Source organism: Ranitomeya imitator, chromosome 5, assembly GCF_032444005.1.
Source record: "Ranitomeya imitator isolate aRanImi1 chromosome 5, aRanImi1.pri, whole genome shotgun sequence".
Classification (NCBI taxonomy): domain Eukaryota; kingdom Metazoa; phylum Chordata; class Amphibia; order Anura; family Dendrobatidae; genus Ranitomeya; species Ranitomeya imitator.
In genome coordinates this window covers 159881654-159902084 of record NC_091286.1, presented here as the reverse complement: position 1 = coordinate 159902084, position 20431 = coordinate 159881654, and the positions used below count along the sequence as shown (strand labels likewise).

The 20431-nt window shown below is 45.5% G+C and overlaps 1 protein-coding gene across 1 annotated transcript in view; it reads right to left on the bottom strand.

The window, feature by feature from the left end:
• The window catches only part of LOC138681613 (pecanex-like protein 2), a 1209413-nt gene that overhangs the window by 329105 nt on the left and 859877 nt on the right, over positions 1-20431 (bottom strand). Inside the window, exon 20 of the mRNA XM_069769269.1 lies at positions 8536-8713. Within this exon, the coding sequence (XP_069625370.1) occupies positions 8536-8713 (178 nt within the window). The remainder of the gene's footprint in view (positions 1-8535; positions 8714-20431) is intronic.

The following is a 20431-nucleotide window of genomic DNA, read 5'->3' as shown; positions in this document are numbered from 1 at the left end:
AGGACAAATTGGACAACAACTTTTTGGGTCCAATTTCTCCTGTTACCCTTGGTAAAATAAAACAAATTGGAGCTGAAGTAAATTTTTTGTGTAAAAAAGTTAAATGTTCATTTTTATTTAAACATTCCAAAAATTCCTATTAAACACCTGAAGGGTTAATAAACTTCTTGAATGTGGTTTTGAGCACCTTGAGGGGTGCAGTTTTTAGAATGGTGTCACACTTGGGCATTTTCTATCATATAGACCCCTCAAAATGACTTCAAATGAGACGTGGTCCCTAAAAAAAAATGGTGTTGTAAAAATGAGAAATTGCTGGTCAACTTTTAACCCTTATAACTCCCTAACAAAAAAAAAAATTGGTTCCAAAATTATGCTGATGTAAAGGAGACATGTGGGAAATGTTACTTATTAAGTATTTTGTGTGACATATCTCTGTGATTTAATTGCATAAAAATTCAAAGTTTGAAAATTGCAAAATTTTCAAAATTTTCGCCAAATTTCCGTTTTTTTCACAAATAAACGCAGGTACTATCAAAGAAATTTTACCACTATCATGAAGTACAATATGTCACGAGAAAACAATGTCAGAATCACCAGGATCCGTTGAAGCGTTTCGGAGTTATAACCTCATAAAGGGACAGTGGTCAGAATTGTAAAAATTGGCCTGGTCATTAACGTGCAAACCACCCTTGGGGGTAAAGGGGTTAACGGATTCAGAAAGCCCCCTTCTGAAAATTGCCGCCAAAGCATCATTATTCCATTTAGTCAACACAAACCATTTTCTGAATTTCTGACAATACAATTCTACCGCCTCTTGTCCCTGAGACAGGGCCAACAAGGTTTTCTCAGCTTGATCCACAGAATTAGGTTCATCATATAATAGTCCTAAAGCCTGAAAAAAGGAGTCAATATTAAGCAAAGCCAGATTCCCAGATTCCAGGGAAAACGCCCAATCCTGCGGGTCGCCACGCAGCAGGGAGATTACAATTTTTACCTGCTGAATGGAATCACCAGAGGATCTAGGTCTCAGGTCAAAAAACAGTTTACAGTTGTTTTTAAAACTCAAAATTTAGACCTGTCACCAGAAAACAAATCAGGAGTAGGAATCTTCGGTTCTAAAGCAGGAGTTTGAACAATAGAATCAGAAATACCTTGCACCCTAGCAGCAAGCTGGTCTACACGAGAAGCTAATTCCTGAACATTCATGCTTGCACCAGGCTCCTCAGAGATAAAGAGGGAGGAGAAAACAAAACAGACTGGAGAAAAAAAATGGCTCAAGCGCTTCCTTCCCTTCTTCTGAGATGCATTTAACTCATTGTTGGCCAGTAGTACTGTTATGATCCGGTGACCTAGGAGCTGCATGAGAACTTTCACTGGAGAAAGTGGCCACTGTACTGACCGCAATCCTGAACTTAACACTGCAACTAGAAGTAGCCGTGGAGTGTACCTAACACACCTAGACACCTCGTCACAGCCGGAGGACTAAATACCCCTAAAGATGGAAATAGGAATACTATCTTGCCTCAGAGAAAATCCCCAATGGATAGACAGCCCCCCACAAATATTGGCGGTGAGTCGGAGAGGAAAAAACATACACAGGCAGAAAAACAGGATTAGCACAGGAGGCCACTCTAGCTAGATAGGACAGGATAGAACAGAGTTCTGTGCGGTCAGTATAAAAACCCTTCAAAACATCCACAGCAGAATATACAAAAACTTCCTACATCTTACTAAAAGATGTAGGAGCGTAAATCTGCAACTCCAGTGAATCCTACAATCAGAGCAGGAATAAAACTGAAACAAGCACACTGGCAGTGTGCCACAGAAACAAAAGCCAAACACTTAACTTTGCTGAAATTGGCAGCGAGCAGGAGAAGCCAGAAAGTGATCCAACACTTCACAAGGAACATTGACTACTGGCAAGGGCTAAAGGATCCTGCCCACTTAAATATCCCAGTCAGAATTGTAATCATCCGATACACCTGGCCAGGTCTGTGACTCAGAGACAACTGCATTCCCACCTACAACCACTGGAGGGAACCCAAGAGCAGAATTCACAACACTGCTGTATCCCATGTAGTCATTTTGTGGCAGTGATAGTAAGCTGTCTGCAGACCTAAGGCACATTAAAACAAAATTATAATTTTTCAGTTGCAAAAAGTTAGACAACCCATTGTATCACACTTTGTCATTTGTTTGGGTTGAAATTAAGCTGTAGAGGTCTGATCCAGAGGCCACAAACAAATTCTTCTGTTATTAACATCATACAGTAAGAGACCTGACTTGAAAAATAGTTTGTCGCACCTTATGTGTTATAGAGGCCTGGTCCCCAAAAAAATTATTCTGTTGTCAACGTCATACAGTAAGGGACTTACCTTTAAAAAGAGTTTGTAGCATCTAGTGTGTTCTAGAGGCCTGATCCATAGGCCACAAAAAATTATTCTCTTATTAGAGCCATACAGTAAGGGACCAACCTTTAAAAAGAGTTTGTAGCATCTAGTGTGTTATAGAGGCCTGATAAATAAGCCACAAAAAATACTTCTGTTATTAACGTCCTACAGTAAGGGACCAGAGTTTAAAAATAGTTTGTAGCATCTAGTGTGTTATAGAGGCCTGATACCTAGGCCACAAAAAAATTCTTTTGTTAGTAACGTCATACAGTAAGGGACCTGAGTTTAAAAAGAGTTTGTAGCATCTAGTGTGTTCTAGAGGCATGATCCATAGGCCAAAAAAAAATTATTTTGTTATTAACGCCATACAGTAAGGGACCTACCTTTAAAAAGAGTTTGTAGCATCTAGTGTGTTATAGAGGCGTGATATATAGGCCACAAAAAATACTTCTGTTTTTAATGTCATACAGTAAGAGACCTGACTTGAAAAATAGTTTTTAGCATCTAGTGTGTTATAGAGGCCTTGGTCTAAAGAAAAAATATTTCTGTGACTATCATGATACAGAACACCATATTTCAACTTTGAATTTACTGTCGCTGATATTCAGCTGTTTGCAGAGGTGGTGTAGAGTTTAAAATCTAATTTTTGGTTGTTAATATTGTGCTCCTACCACACTATCTGAGCAACATGACTGGGAAAAAGCGAGGTCGTGGTGGAAGGAGAATTAGGCTTGGTGTTCAAGGTGTACATGGGGTAGGTGGTCATTTTAGTGAAAGCACTAGTGAAGCAAAGTCACGTCCTATGCAAAGACACCTGACAACTTATGTTACTGGACAGGCTACAACACTACCTTTCTTTGGCAGTCGCACAGCGGTATGCCTTGTCGATGATGCCCAGAAAGAGCATGTATGCGAGTGGAAGGCAATTGCAGCTTCAAGTGGCCTCTCCTCCTCTTCCTCCACCTCAACATTACACCCAATACAGTCCACAGGTGTAACACATAAATTGCCATTGCTTCCCTCCACATGCCAACTATCCAAATGTTCAACTGACTGCACGGAACCAGACGGGTGATTCTGAGGAGCTGTTCAAACATTCTATACCATGTTCATCAGAAGTGTACTCAAAAGCTTTGCAGAGTCAAGATGAGGAAATCTGCACCAATGCCCAAAATTTTTTTAGCTTGGATTCGGGGAAGGAAGAAGTACGGTCCCAACAGCATCCTGACCCTTGTCATCAGATGTTAACCCCTGGGGAAGATCCTGATGAGACTCAGATATCCGAGGCTCATGCGGACTGTACTGTGCTGTCAGGGCAAGAAGAGGAGGAAAGTGACTCCAATGGCCAGGAATGTGATAACTAAAAGGACAATGATGAGGTGTTAGATCCCAGTTGGTGTGAACATAGAGGCGCACAGCTGAGTAGATCATCTGAGGAGGAAGACGAGGAGGTTACATTGTGCCGTCTATCGCAGACACGTAGTGATGCAGCCACGACAAGTGATGCATCCTCAGCCACAACTGTGCCTCTGACCAGCAACATCTGCGTATCTGCAGCTCGTAGGGGTGGCATGGGTTGCCTAGCCTGGGCCTTTTTTGACACTGCAAAGGATGAGCCAACTCACTTAATCTGCCAACTTTGCAAAAAAAAACTGAGTCAAGGTAAAAAATTCAATAATTTGACTACTACATGTATGAACCTTCACATGTGCAATCAACGTGCTTTAGTTTGGAAATCCCGATGCCAAAAAATGCAGACCAGAGGACATCAACCACCATCAGCCACCACACCAATCGCATCTGCTGTTTCTTCCTCCTCCTCTATTACCGTGCCAACTATTGAGACGCAGGTCTTTGACCATAGAGCCCCGGGTTCTTTACCCAATTGAGTCATGCTGAGTGAGAGGCCGCCTTCAGCTATAATGAAAGCGGACATGGCTGCTGTTTATTACCGATCTCAGAGAATGATCACACCACAAGTTTCTCAATCCACAGTAACATCTCTGCCTGCATCTCTCTCATGGTCCAGCAGTTTGTCCTGTTCACCGTACTCAGCCCTCTCACAGCACTGCCGCCAGTCCATGGTTCCACAGTTGTGGTCATGGAAAAGATTGCTTCTTCCTATGCATGACAAAGCTAAGAGGTTGATCTCCACCATCTCCAATTTGTTGGCCATGGAAATGCTGCCTTTCTGCCTGGTGGATACCAACGGTTTCCGAAAGCTGATGGCTGTCGCAGTCGCAGTCCCCCATTATCAATTACCCAGTCGCCATTATTTCCCTAAGAAAGCTGTGCCTGCGCTGCACTAGCATGTAACAGACAACATCACCTTTTCCTTGACAAAATCTCTGTCTGCCAGGGTACATTACACCAGACACTTGGATGCGTAAGCATGGCCAATGGCGTTACATCTCGCTAACTGGGCACTGGGTGATTCTGGTGGCTATGGGGACAGGCGCTGCTCCACAAGTCTTGGAATCCTCAAGACTTGCAGGCCAAACATCTACATTTAACACTTCCTCCACTGCTTTTGCCTCCTCTATCTCCTCTAGGGCCTCCACCTGTACCCTCAACCTTTGCCTTCACGAGACACATGTTCCAACAGTTCATAGTGAACCCCCACCACCTCTATACTGCACAACCAGGGCTCACCGCAATCAGGCAGTCTTAAAATTGATATGCCTTGGGGATCGCATTCATACAACTGAAGAGTTGTGGACAACTCTCCAGGCTGAATTTGATCAATAACTGTCTCCACTTAACCTGCATCCAGGGAAGGCCGTGGGCGATAATGGTGGCCCAATGGAGAGTCAAGCTCACACACGTGCCTTTCATGGCTCACATCCTCAACCTGGTAGTGCAGCGTTTCCTCAGCCACTATCCTGGCCTGGGTGACCTACTCCAGAAAGCTCGTATGCTGTATGCTCATTTCCACCATTCGCACCCCTCTGCTCATCAACTTGCAGTGATACAGAGGTCTTTGTCCATGCCAATTAACAGGTTGATATGCAATATGCCGACATGGTGGAATTCCATTCTGCACATGTTGCAGCGACTGTAGCAGCAGCAACGAGTCATGACGCAGTAAGTCATGTCATATAGCCTGGGCCAACGCAGTACGGAGGTGGCACATATAATGTTTACAGAGTGGGCACAAATTAAGGACCTCTGCAACCTTCTGCACAGCTTTGAAATAGCTACTAAGATGGTTAGCGCTGATGCCGCCATCATCAGCATCACTATTCCAGTCATTTAAATTCTGGAGCAGACTTTGAATAGCCTGCGGGACTACATGGTGGTCCCAGAAAAGGAGGAAGTAGAGGAGGCTGCAGAAGGGATAACATTGTCTCGAAGTTCAAGAATGTTGTCACACAGGTGGGTGCCAAGGGAGGGTGGAGTACTGCAATCGAGGGGGGCTGGTAATGATAACAGACAAACTGTTATCGAAGGTGCAAGATCCGAGGAACAAATGGAGGAAGAAGAGGTGATGGGCAAGCAACTGTTGGATGGAGAGGATAACCCTCCCCTCTCTGTTGATCGGGGTTGGTGATAGGGTTTGGAGGAAATGAGCCTTATTGTTACCCAGCCACCATCACAGCATGGACTCAGACCTCATGGTAGAGCCCGACAAATGAGTGCCTTTTTGCTGCACTATCTGCAACATGATCCCCATATGGTAATGATTAGGAAGAATGCTGACTACTGGGTTGCCACTTATTAGACCCACATTATAAAACCAAATTTTGCCAGATGATTCCCCCCTAGAAAGAGACCCACCAATGCTGGAGTATTGAAACACGCTTTTATACAACATTAAGAGAGCTTTTCCCCAAGACAGCAGTGAATCACACAGTTCGCATCGTAGCTGTAGACTTCCAACCTCCGGACCGTCAATTTGTCAATGTCAAAACATTAGCAGCAGCAGCGATGGAAGTGGAAGAAGCAATTTCTGTGAGTCCTTTGACACTTTTTTAGACCAGCTCGTGCACCAGCACAAGTCTTACACGTGGTGAACGAATGGAGACGATGGTGCAGGAGTATCTAGAACTAAATATCAATACCATCATGGAGAGTTTGGACCCTTTCACACTTTGGTCTTCCAAAATGGAGGAGTGGCATGAGCTCGCCTCACATGCCTTGGAGGTTTTATTGTGCCCGGCAGCGAGCATTCTCTCAGAACATGTCTTCAGTGCTGCTGGTGGTGTCCTGACGGATAAGTGCATATGGTTGTCCCTGAAAGTGTTGACCACCTAACTTTCATTAAGATGAACAAGTCATGGATCTCCAAGAACTTTTGCACACAAATCGCAGACTGTACAGACTAGGTGATATTGCATTTTTTAGTGTGATGCATTAATGTCATGTAACTGCACTCTGTGATATCTTTAATTTCGCTTCTGTGGCTGCTGCTACTGCTGCCGATGTTAACACAAATTTGTGGAAATGTGAACAGTAATGGTTGGTCTACATCTGCTGTGTTAGCTGTAGTGGAAGACGTTTCGGTCCCAATTATACTATTTCTATTCTCGTGAAAGTTGTGGAGTCATGAACACCGACCATAACTGAGACAAGTGAAGCCTGCAGTTTTTAGGATGTTGTTTTGGGGTCTATTGTAAACCCTTGAATGAGAAGTCGCTGTGCTCTTGAGGTAATGTTGGTCAGCCGGACACTGCTGGGAAGGTTCACCGCTGTTCCATGTTTTTGCCATTTGTGGATAATGGCTCTCACCTTGGTTAGCATGGAGCCCCAAAGCATTACAAATGCCTTTATAATCTTTACAGACTTATAGATGTCACTTTCTTTCTCATTTGTTACAGAATTTCTTTGGATCGCAGCATAATGTCTAACTTGTGAGGATCCGTTGGTCCACTTTATTTTGTCAGGCAGGTCCTATTTAAGTGATTTCATGATTGAGATCAGGTGTGGCAGTAATCAGGCCTGGGTGTGGCTAGGGAATTTGAACTCAGCTTCACAATGCTGTGATAAACCATCTAATTTGTTTTAAGGAGGGGCAGAAATTACTTTTCACACAGGTCTCTGCAGGATTGGATTTCTTGTTCCCTAAATAATAAAGACCTTCATTAAAAAATTGCATTTTTTATGACTTGTGTTATCTTTGTCTAATATTTAAATTTGTTTGGTGATCTGAAACAATTGAGTGTGACAAACATGCAAAAGTATAGGAAATCAAGAAGAGAGAAAACACTTTCACACAACTGTATATAATGTATATATACACACACACTGTATATACATACTGTCGATCAGTAATATCAAACTCAAATACACAGATGGCCAAAATGAAAAGCTTGGACAAAGTCACGGGCCAATCTCAATATTTATTAAAAATTATTAAAATAATCTCTACAATAGAGGACATTTTTCCTTATCATCAAATATAGCAATGAACCTTTTCATATGAAATCAAACTTAAATGGTTTGTTCGAAGAACAACCGACCACAGGCATGGCATGATGATCATACTGTACCCTCCCACCCTGAATCTTCCCGGGAAAGTATGGTGATCCCAACACAGTATGATTCCCCAACTGTAATCCCCACACAGCCACCAGACAATATACTGGCCTATAATGTCCCCCACATAGTTCTCCATACAGTATAATGGCCACACATAGTGCTCCACTATAATTCTCATACAGCCCTCAGACATTATACTGGCCTATAATGTCCCCCACATAGTGCCCCATACAGTATAATGGCCCCCACATAGTGCCCCAGACAGTATAATGGCCCCGTATAGTGATCCATACAGTATAATGGCTCCACATAGTGCTCCATATAGAATAATGGGCCCCCCCATAGTGTTCCATACAAAATAATAGGCCCCCACATAGTGTTCCATACAGTATAATGGGTCCCACATAAAATAAATACTCATCTATACTTATTCCCCCACCTCTTCAGTCTCTGCAGTGCATCTTCTGATCCCCTACAATGAACAGTGGGTGCGTTTTAAAGACGCCATCGCACCTGCTGCGCTGAGACATCAGACTCAGAAGGAAAATGATGGAGAAGAGAATGGGTCAAATATAATCACTCTGCGGGCAAGATTTGGCCCACGGGCCAGAGTTTGACATGTGTGCTGTAGATAGATAGATGAATACATATACATCAATATACTTGCCTTGTAAAACAGGATAGAGATAAAATAAAAATCCAATAAAAAACTTTCTGAAATAGAACTGTAATCAAACTGAAAAAGTATAACTGTAAATCCTAATGTGATATATTGCTGTGAAGGATTACAGAAACAGGATCGCAGTAATTTCATTCCAGTCACTGCTATCAAAAATGCATCCAATCTGTGTAAACACAAACAAAATAATTAATGAAATACAATAATTTCACAATCTGTATAAACACAAACAAATAAGTTAATGCAATACAATAATTTCACAACAGTATCTAATTCTGACATAGAGCTTCAATCTTATCGTCTATGGCCAAAAGGATGTGTTTGTTCACATCCATTTGCTTGAGAATCCTTAGTGCATGCTGGAATACTCAAACAGAACGTCATCAGAGGCCCGGGGCTGCAATCACTGCCGTAGCAGAATTTCTAAATCTGAAACTAAGTGTCATCAGTGATGTCCATTTCAGGGGCTGGGCCAATGCCTTCTGAACTGACCATGCATTGGTTATCAATTCCACTAACAGCCATGTGCGTAGTTATCCTACACCAATGGCTGTTAGAGGCATATGAAGGCTAAAAAACACAGTCAAATATCTGGAAGCTGGCATATGACGCAAGCATCCATCATATGTTGGTAAGTGGTTAAGGCAGTAGTGTAGCTATCAGGGGGGCAGAGGTGGCGGTGGCCCAGGTGCTCAGAGGGGGCCCACCCGGAGCTATGCTACTGTAACTGTACTGGCGTGTACAGAGCGCCGATAAAGTTACATTCTGCGACAGAGCAGGTAGACACGATCTCCCTGCTCTTCTGCCCGGCCGCTATGGGGCCCCTGAGCAGATGGGGGGGCCAATGCCAGCAGTGGGCCCCCCACCTGTCATCGCAGGGTCAGATGTATCGGCATCTAGCCGATGCAGCTGACTGCATTGATGAGGAAAAGAGCGCTACGCTCCTTCTCCCATCATCCCCCTGTCAGCGTCTGATGTCACTGACACCGACACTGAAAGGAGGCGCGATGACGTCAGTGCCCGGCGCCCGCGGTCCGAAGGTAAGCGGGAGCAGGGAGCAGCACAGAAACCAGGAAAAAGAGTATTTGTTTTTCTTTATGGGGGCTGCCTTATACTACATAGTCTGTCTTGAAGAGGGTTTCCTTATACTACAGAGTCTGCCTTTGGGGGGGCAGGGTGTGTGTGCTGCCTTATACTGCAGTGTCTGCCTGTGGGGGGTGCTGCCTTATACTACTTAGTCTGCCTGTGAGGGAATGCTGCCTTATACTGCAGACTCTACCTTTGAGGGGGTGCTGCCTTATACTACAGAGTCTGCCTGTGGGGGTGTGCTGCCTTATACTACAGAGTCTGCCTTGGGGGGGGAGTGCCGCCTTAAAATACAGAGTCTGCCTGTGGGGAGGGGGTGCTGCCTTATACTACAGGGTCTGCCTGTTGGGGGGTGCTGCCTTATAATACAGAGTCTGCTTGTGGGAGGTTCTGCCTTATACTACAGAGTCTGCCTGTGAGAGGGGGTGCTGCCTTATACTACAGAGTTTGCATATGGAGTGCTGCCTTATACTACTGAGTTTGCCTATGGGGTGCTGCCTTATAATACAGAGTCTGCCTAGGGGTGCTGTCTTATACTACAGGATCTGACTATTAGTTGCTGCATTATACTACATAGTCTGCCTATGGGGTGCTGCTTTATACTACAAAGTCTGCTGTCTTATACTACAGGATCTGCCTATGGGGTGCTACCTTATAATGCAGAGTCTGCCTATGGGGTGCTGTCTTATAATACAGGGTCTGCCTATTGGTTGCTGCATTATACTACATAGTCTGCCTATGGGGTGCTGCTTTATACTACAAAGTCTGCTGTCTTATACTACAGGGTCTAACTGTGGTGTGCTGTCTTATACTACAGGGTCTACCTATTGGGTGCTGCCTTATACTACAGGGTCTGCCTATGGGGTGCTGCCTTATACTACAGGGTCTGCCTGTGGTGTGCTGTCTTATACTACAGGGTCTGCCTATGGGGTGCTGCCTTATAATACAGGGTCTGCCTATGAGGTGCTGCCTTATATTACAGAGTCTGCTTGTGGGGGAGTTCTGCCTTATACTACTGAGTCTGCCTGTGGGAGGGGGTGCTGCCTTATACTACAGAGTCTGCCTGTGAGTGGGGTGCTGCCTTACACTCCAGAGTCTGCCTGTGGGGGGTGCTGTCTTATACTACAGGGTCTGCCTGTGTGGTGCTGTCTTATACTACCTGGTCTTCCTGTGGAGTGCTGTCTTATGCTACAGAGTTTGCCTATGGGGTGCTGCCTTATAATACAGGGTCTGCCTATTGGGAGCTGTCTTATACTATACAGGGTCTGCCTATGGGGTGCTGCCTTATACAACAGTCTGTCTATGGGGTGCTGTTTTATTCTGCAGGGTCTGCCTATGGGGTTCTCTTATACTATAGGGTCTGCCTATGGGGTGCTGTCTTATTCTACAGGGCCTGCCTATGGGGTGCTGTCTTATACTACAGTGTCCACCTGTGGTGTTCTGTCTTATACAACAGGGTCTGCCTATTGGGGGCTGCCATATAATACAGGGTCTGCCTATGAGGTGCTGTCTGATACTACAGGGTCTGCCTATGGGGTGCTGCCTTATACTACAGGGTCTGCCTATGGGTTGAGCCTTATATAACAGAGTCTGCCTATGGGGTGCTGCCTTATACTACAGAGTTTGCTGCCTTATACTACAGGCTCTGCCTATGGGGTGCTTCCTTATACTACAGAGTCTGCCTTTGGGGTGCTTCCTTATACTACAGAGTTTGCCTATGGTGTGCTGCCTTACACTACAAAGTGTGCCTATGGAATGCTGCCACATGCTATAGAGTCTTGCCATTGGGTGCTGCCTTATACTACAGAAACTGCTGCCTTATACTACAGGGTCTGCCTATGGGGTGCTTCCTTATACTACAGAGTCTGCCAAGGGGGTGCTGCATTATACTACAGAGTTTGCCTATGGGGTGCTGCCTTATACTACAGAGTCTGCCTATGGGATGCTGCCTTATAATACAGAGTCTGCCTATGGGTGCTGTCTTATACTACAGGGTCTGCCTATTGGTTGCTGCATTACACTACATAGTCTGCCTATGGGGTGCTGCCTTATACTACAGAGTCTGCCTGTGGGGTGCTACTTTATAATGCAAAGTCTGCCTGTGGGGTGCTGTCTTATACTACAGGGTCTGCCTATGGGGTGCTGTCTTATACTACAGAGTCTGCCTAAGGGGTTCTGCCTTATACTATAGAGTCTGCCTATGGGGGCTGCCTTATGCTATAGAGACTGCCTATGGGGGTGCTGCATTATACTACAGAGTTTGCTTATGGGGTGCTGCCTTACACTACAGAGTCTGCCTATGGGGTGCTGCTTTATACCACAGAGTCTGCCTGTGGGAGGGGGTGCTGCCTTATACTACAGAGTCTGCCGGTAGGGGTGCTGCCTTATACTACAGAGTCTGCCTGTGGGGATGGGGTGCTGCCTTATACTACAGAGTCTGCCTATAAGGTGCTGTATTATACTACATGGTCTGCCTATAGGGTGCTGTCTTATACTACAGAGTCTGCCTATGGGGTGCTGCCTTATTCTACAGGGCCTACCTATGAGGTGCTGTCTTATACTACAGGGTCTACCTGTGGTGTGCTGTCTTATACTACAGGGTCTGTCTATAGGATGCTGCCTTATAATACATGGTCTGCCTATGAGGTGCTGTCTGATACTACAGGGTCTTCCTATGGGGTGCTGCCTTATACTACAGAGTCTGCCTATGGGGGTGCTGCCTTATACTACAGGGTCTGCCTATGGGATGCTGCCTTATTCTACAGGGTCTGCCTATGGGGTCCTGTCTTATACTACAGTGTCTGCCTATGGGTTGCTGCCTTATAATACAGGGTCTGCCTATGAGGTGCTGTCTGATACTACAGGGTCTGCCTATGGGGTGCTGCCTTATACTACAGGGTCTGCCTATGGGGTGCTGCCTTATACTACAGGGTCTGCCTATGGGTTGCTGTCTTATATAACAGAGTCTGCCTATGGGGTGCTGCCTTATACTACAGAGTTTGCTGCCTTATACTACAGGGTCTGCCTATGGGGTGCTTCCTTGTACTACAGAGTCTGCCTTTGGGGGCTGACTTATGCTATAGAGTCTGCCTATGGGGGTGCTGCATTATACTACAGAGTTTGCTTATGGGGTGCTGCCTTATACTACACAGTCTGCCTATGGGGTGCTGCCTTATACTACAGAGTCTGCCTGTGGGAAGGGGTGCTGCCTTATACTACAGAGTCTGCCAGTAGGGGGGTGCTGTCTTATGCTACAGAATCTGTCTGTGGGGAGGGGGTGCTGCCTTATATTACAGAGTCTGCCTGTGGGGGGTGCTGTCTTATACCACAGGGTCTGCCTATGAGGTGCTGTCTGATACTACATGGTCTGTCTATAGGGTGCTGCCTTATAATACAGGGTCTGCCTATGAGGTACTGTCTGATACTACAGGGTCTGCCTATGGGGTGCTGCCTTATACTACAGAGTCTGCCTATGGGGGTGCTGCTTTATACTACAGGGTCTGCCTATGGGGTCTTGTCTTATACTACAGTCTCTGCCTATGGGTTGCTGCCTTATATGACAGAGTCTGCCTATGGGATGCTGCCTTATACTACAGAGTTTGCTGCCATATGCTACAGGGTCTGCCTATGGGGTGCTTCCTTATACGGCAGAGTCTGCCTATGAGGTGCTTCCTTATACTACAGAGTGTGCCTATGGAATGCTGCCTTATGTTATAGAGTCTGCCTATGGAGGGCTGCCTTATAATGCAGAGTCTGACTCTGGGAGCTGCCTTATGATATAGATTCTGCCTATGGGGGTGCATTATACAATATAGACTATGCCTATGGGGAGTGCATTACTCTATATGGAGTCCTATGGGGGGTGCATTAGACTATATTGAGGAGTTTCTTGTGCATTATACTATATGGAGGCTATATAGGGGGCCATCATACAGTGTGGAGATTACAGTGAGGTGGTCACCTTACAGTGTTGGAGCCATCAAACAGTTTGGGGGCTACTAAGGGGTCAGTATACTGTGTGGAGGTACACTACAGTGAGGAGGCATCATGTTATGTGTAAGAGAGCATCATACTATGTATAGGGGAGCTGTTCAGGGGAGACTCGGGACATTATTCAATTGAAAGTGGGCACTTATTATTATGGGGAACTCAGGTTTTTGTGACTATCAAAGGGGCACATATGGCAATATTACTTTCTAGGGGGGAAAATGTGGCACTGTTTTCTAGGGCACTTGCACCTGGCATTACTATATTATAGAGGGTTGCTTTAGAATTTAGAAGGCACAGAGAACCACACAGCAGGTGCAGTAATAAAGACACATATGGCAGTAGTGGCTCAGCATTGGGGTATCAGCAGGATGAGGAGTTTGTGTAGGTTGGGAATAGAGATGAGCGGTGTTCGAGTCGAACTGTTAGCCAATTTCAAATTCGAGCTTTTTTATGCGGTGTTTGAGTCGTTCGTCGAACTAGAAAAATTTGCTTAACCCCTTCATGACCTTGGGATTTTTCATTTTTCCGTGTTCATTTTTCACTCCCCTCCTTCCCAGAGCCATAACTTTTTTATTTTTCCGTCAATTTGGCGCTGTGAGGGCTTATTTTTTGCGGGACGAGTTGTCTTATACTACAGGATCTGACTATTAGTTGCTGCATTATACTACATAGTCTGCCTATGGGGTGCTGCTTTATACTACAAAGTCTGCTGTCTTATACTACAGGATCTGCCTATGGGGTGCTACCTTATAATGCAGAGTCTGCCTATGGGGTGCTGTCTTATAATACAGGGTCTGCCTATTGGTTGCTGCATTATACTACATAGTCTGCCTATGGGGTGCTGCTTTATACTACAAAGTCTGCTGTCTTATACTACAGGGTCTAACTGTGGTGTGCTGTCTTATACTACAGGGTCTACCTATTGGGTGCTGCCTTATACTACAGGGTCTGCCTATGGGGTGCTGCCTTATACTACAGGGTCTGCCTGTGGTGTGCTGTCTTATACTACAGGGTCTGCCTATGGGGTGCTGCCTTATAATACAGGGTCTGCCTATGAGGTGCTGCCTTATATTACAGAGTCTGCTTGTGGGGGAGTTCTGCCTTATACTACTGAGTCTGCCTGTGGGAGGGGGTGCTGCCTTATACTACAGAGTCTGCCTGTGAGTGGGGTGCTGCCTTACACTCCAGAGTCTGCCTGTGGGGGGTGCTGTCTTATACTACAGGGTCTGCCTGTGTGGTGCTGTCTTATACTACCTGGTCTTCCTGTGGAGTGCTGTCTTATGCTACAGAGTTTGCCTATGGGGTGCTGCCTTATAATACAGGGTCTGCCTATTGGGAGCTGTCCTATACTATACAGGGTCTGCCTATGGGGTGCTGCCTTATACAACAGAGTCTGTCTATGGGGAGCTGTCTTATTCTGCAGGGTCTGCCTATGGGGTTCTCTTATACTATAGGGTCTGCCTATGGGGTGCTGTCTTATTCTACAGGGCCTGCCTATGGGGTGCTGTCTTATACTACAGTGTCTACCTGTGGTGTTCTGTCTTATACAACAGGGTCTGCCTATTGGGGGCTGCCATATAATACAGGGTCTGCCTATGAGGTGCTGTCTGATACTACAGGGTCTGCCTATGGTGGTGCTGCCTTATACTACAGGGTCTGCCTATGGGGTGCTGCCTTATACTACAGGGTCTGCCTATGGGTTGAGCCTTATATAACAGAGTCTGCCTATGGGGTGCTGCCTTATACTACAGAGTTTGCTGCCTTATACTACAGGCTCTGCCTATGGGGTGCTTCCTTATACTACAGAGTCTGCCTTTGGGGTGCTTCCTTATATTACAGAGTTTGCCTATGGTGTGCTGCCTTACACTACAAAGTGTGCCTATGGAATGCTGCCACATGCTATAGAGTCTTGCCATTGGGTGCTGCCTTATACTACAGAAACTGCTGCCTTATACTACAGGGTCTGCCTATGGGGTGCTTCCTTATACTACAGAGTCTGCCAAGGGGGTGCTGCATTATACTACAGAGTTTGCCTATGGGGTGCTGCCTTATACTACAGAGTCTGCCTATGGGATGCTGCCTTATAATACAGAGTCTGCCTATGGGTGCTGTCTTATACTACAGGGTCTGCCTATTGGTTGCTGCATTATGCTACATAGTCTGCCTATGGGGTGCTGCCTTATACTACAGAGTCTGCCTGTGGGGTGCTACTTTATAATGCAGAGTCTGCCTGTGGGGTGCTGTCTTATACTACAGGGTCTGCCTATGGGGTGCTGTCTTATACTACAGAGCCTGCCTAAGGGGTTCTGCCTTATACTATAGAGTCTGCCTATGGGGGCTGCCTTATGCTATAGAGACTGCCTATGGGGGTGCTGCATTATACTACAGAGTTTGCTTATGGGGTGCTGCCTTACACTACAGAGTCTGCCTATGGGGTGCTGCTTTATACCACAGAGTCTGCCTGTGGGAGGGGGTGCTGCCTTATACTACAGAGTCTGCCGGTAGGGGGTGCTGCCTTATACTACAGAGTCTGCCTGTGGGGATGGGGTGCTGCCTTATACTACAGAGTCTGCCTATAAGGTGCTGTATTATACTACATGGTCTGCCTATAGGGTGCTGTCTTATACTACAGAGTCTGCCTATGGGGTGCTGCCTTATTCTACAGGGCCTACCTATGAGGTGCTGTCTTATACTACAGGGTCTACCTGTGGTGTGCTGTCTTATACTACAGGGTCTGTCTATAGGATGCTGCCTTATAATACATGGTCTGCCTATGAGGTGCTGTCTGATACTACAGGGTCTTCCTATGGGGTGCTGCCTTATACTACAGAGTCTGCCTATGGGGGTGCTGCCTTATACTACAGGGTCTGCCTATGGGATGCTGCCTTATTCTACAGGGTGCTGCTGTCTGCCTGTGTCTGCAGAGTCTGCCTGTGGGGGGTGCTGTCTTATACTACAGGGTCTGCCTATGAGGTGCTGTATTATACTACATGGTCTGTCTATAGGGTGCTGCCTTATAATACAGGGTCTGCCTATGAGGTACTGTCTGATACTACAGGGTCTGCCTATGGGGTGCTGCCTTATACTACAGAGTCTGCCTATGGGGGTGCTGCCTTATACTACAGGGTCTGCCTATGGGGTGCTGCTTTATACTACAGGGTCTGCCTATGGGGTCTTGTCTTATACTACAGTCTCTGCCTATGGGTTGCTGCCTTATATGACAGAGTCTGCCTATGGGATGCTGCCTTATACTACAGAGTTTGCTGCCATATGCAACAGGGTCTGCCTATGGGGTGCTTCCTTATACGGCAGAGTCTGCCTATGAGGTGCTTCCTTATACTACAGAGTGTGCCTATGGAATGCTGCCTTACATTATAGAGTCTGCCTATGGAGGGCTGCCTTATACTGCAGAGTCTGACTCTGGGAGCTGCCTTATGATATAGATTCTGCCTATGGGGGTGCATTATACAATATAGACTATGCCTATGGGGAGTGCATTACTCTATATGGAGTCCTATGGGGGGTGCATTAGACTATATTGAGGAGTTTCTTGTGCATTATACTATATGGAGGCTATATAGGGGGCCATCATACAGTGTGGAGATTACAGTGAGGAGGTCACCTTACAGTGTTGGAGCCATCAAACAGTTTGGGGGCTACTAAGGGGTCAGTATACTGTGTGGAGGTACACTACAGTGAGGAGGCATCATGTTATGTGTAAGAGAGCATCATACTATGTATAGGGGAGCTGTTCAGGGGAGACTCGGGACATTATTCAATTGAAAGTGGGCACTTATTATTATGGGGAACTCAGGTTTTTGTGACTATCAAAGGGGCACATATGGCAATATTACTTTCTAGGGGGGAAAATGTGGCACTGTTTTCTAGGGCACTTGCACCTGGCATTACTATATTATAGAGGGTTGCTTTAGAATTTAGAAGGCACAGAGAACCACAAAGCAGGTGCAGTAATAAAGACACATATGGCAGTAGTGGCTCAGCATTGGGGTATCAGCAGGATGAGGAGTTTGTGTAGGTTGGGAATAGAGATGAGCGGTGTTCGAGTCGAACTGTTAGCCAATTTCAAATTCGAGCTTTTTTATGCGGTGTTTGAGTCGTTCGTCGAACTCGAACAATTTGCTTAACCCCTTCATGACCTTGGGATTTTTCATTTTTCCGTGTTCATTTTTCACTCCCCTCCTTCCCAGAGCCATAACTTTTTTATTTTTCCGTCAATTTGGCCCTGTGAGGGCTTATTTTTTGCGGGACGAGTTGTACTTTTGAATGACATCATTGGTTTTAGCATGTCATGTACTAGAAAACCGGAAAAAAATTCCAAGTGCGGTGAAATTGCAAAAAAAAGTGCAATCCCACACTTGTTTTTTGTTTGGCTTTTTTTGCTAAGTTCACTAAATGCTAAAACTGACCTGACATTGTGATTCTCCAGGTCAGTACGAGTTCATAGACACCTAACATGACTAGGTTATTTTTTACCTAAGTGGTGAAAAAAAATTCCAAACTTTGCTAAAAAAAAAATAAAAAATTGCGCCATTTTCCGATACTCGTAGCGTCTCCATTTTTCATGATCTGGGGTCGGTTGAGGGCTTATTTTTTGCGTGCTGAGATGACGTTTTTAATGATAACATTTTGGTGCAGATACGTTCTTTTGATCGCCCGTTATTGCATTTTAATGCAATGTCGTGGCGACCAAAAAAACGTAATTCTGGCGTTTTGAATTTTTTTCTCGCTACGCTGTTTAACGATCAGGTTAATGCTTTTTTTAATTGATAGATCGGGCAATTCTGAGCGCGGTGATAGCAAATATGTGTAGATTTGATTTTTTTTTTATTGATTTATTTTGATTGGGGCGAAAGGGGAGTGGTTTAAACTTTTATATTTTTTTTTTTTTTCACATTTTTTTAAACTTTTTTTTTTACTTTTGCCATGCTTCAATAGCCTCCATGGGAGGCTAGAAGCAGGCACAGCACGATCGCCTCTGCTACATAGCAGCATATCTGCTGTTCACTGCTATGTAGCAGAATTGCAGGTGTGCTGTGAGCGCCGACCACAGGGTGGCGCTCACAGCCACCGGTCATCAGTAACCATAGAGGTCTCAAGGACCTCTATGGTTACAATGGAGAAGCATCGCCGACCTCCGATCATGTGACGGGGGTCGGCGATGACGTCATTTCCGGCCGCCCGGCCGGATGCGGTAGTTAAATGCCGCTGTCTGCGTTTGACAGCGGCATTTAACTAGTTAATAGGCGCGGGCAGATCGCGATTCTGCTTGCGCCTATTACGGGCACATGTCAGCTGTTCAAAACAGCTGACATGTCCTGGCTTTGGTGCGGTCTCCCCGCCGGAGCCCGCATCAAAGCGGGGCTTCTGACCTCTGACGTACTATCCCGTCCGAGGTCAGAAAGGGGTTAAAATTCGGCTGTTCGAGTCTCTGTTCGATAACTGTTCGTTCACCAAAAGCCTAACTTGATTTGCCCATTAAAACTGTTTATCATTGTTAATAGACTGTTTCAGTGTATAGTGGGCGGAGGGGGGAGATAGATCTGTGCTGAAATAATGCCGATCTCCATTTTTTTTCTTTCCCGCATTTACAGTGGGGCGATGCAGTCTCTCAGCCTATCAGCAGTGCACACACACACAGCAATGTGCATGTGATGCACACAAGCAAGGGCATGTGTCATTGGCTGTGTATGTCACATGTCCTTGCACTATAAGAACCAGCCATTTACCCCATCATCACCATTTCTTCACTGCTGCAGCTTAGTGTTAGACGGCACCACTGCTACTGTGGGCGCTATAGAGTATAAGAGTGTGAATTGCGAGCGAACTGTCAGAGAGATAGGTTTAGGGAGTCGGGAGGAGTTGGGACTAGTTGTAATATCAGCCCTTTTCAGGGTAGGTTACAGCAGTTCCTAGCACTTTTTGCCAAGCAGGTCTGTGCCAGTGCTGTGCAAGTGTTTGTCACAGCATTTGGTGTAATCTTCTCACAGGTGGACTACCGCGTGTATTCACACTGTGGTGAATCTTTTGGGCCCAGGCATAAGAAGTCGTTGAGGTAATGGATAATATGTGCCGCCTTACAAACGTCCAAGACGACACATTTGAGGAAGCAACTAAACGCCTCAAATAGTGAGCAGGATATGGAGCACCTCATGGGCAAACAGCGATCTATGTAGTATGCTCCTTCAAAGAAGCAGCCCAATGGGAGGACACTATTCAGAGGCACAGGTAGTAACCGGAACACCCCCTCAATGTCTGTTTTGTCCATTAGGGTGCCCCTTACCAACTTCTTGACCCGCCTGATTGCCTCGTCAAAGGAGGTAAAGTACATAGTACTGTACTTGGTTCCGCGTCGATGTTGTCGTTTACTGACCTGCCCCTTGGATATGACAAATGGTGGATTAGTCTGAATGTATTGGGTTCCTTTTTTGGCACAACTCCCAACAGGGGTACCACTACGTCTTCTAAGGAAAGTGTTCTGAATGGACCCGCCGCCATTCTACCTAAAGATATGTATTTTTTAATTTTTTTTGTCACGACGTCTGGGTGTTGCTAGGGTGAGTTTAGATTTTTACTCCAGCCTTTCTTGATTTTAGAAGGGCATGACATGCCTATATCTATGTCTCCTCCTCCTTTTACTCCTCCACCTCTTTTGTTTTCGCATGACAATATGTAGTTGTGACTTTTCCATGTGTTTGTTGTGTCTTCTGAGCAGTTTGTCAGCTTTTGGACACATTTTAAGGTGTTTTCTATGTGTTTGTATGTGTTTGTCTGCCATTGGCTTCAATGG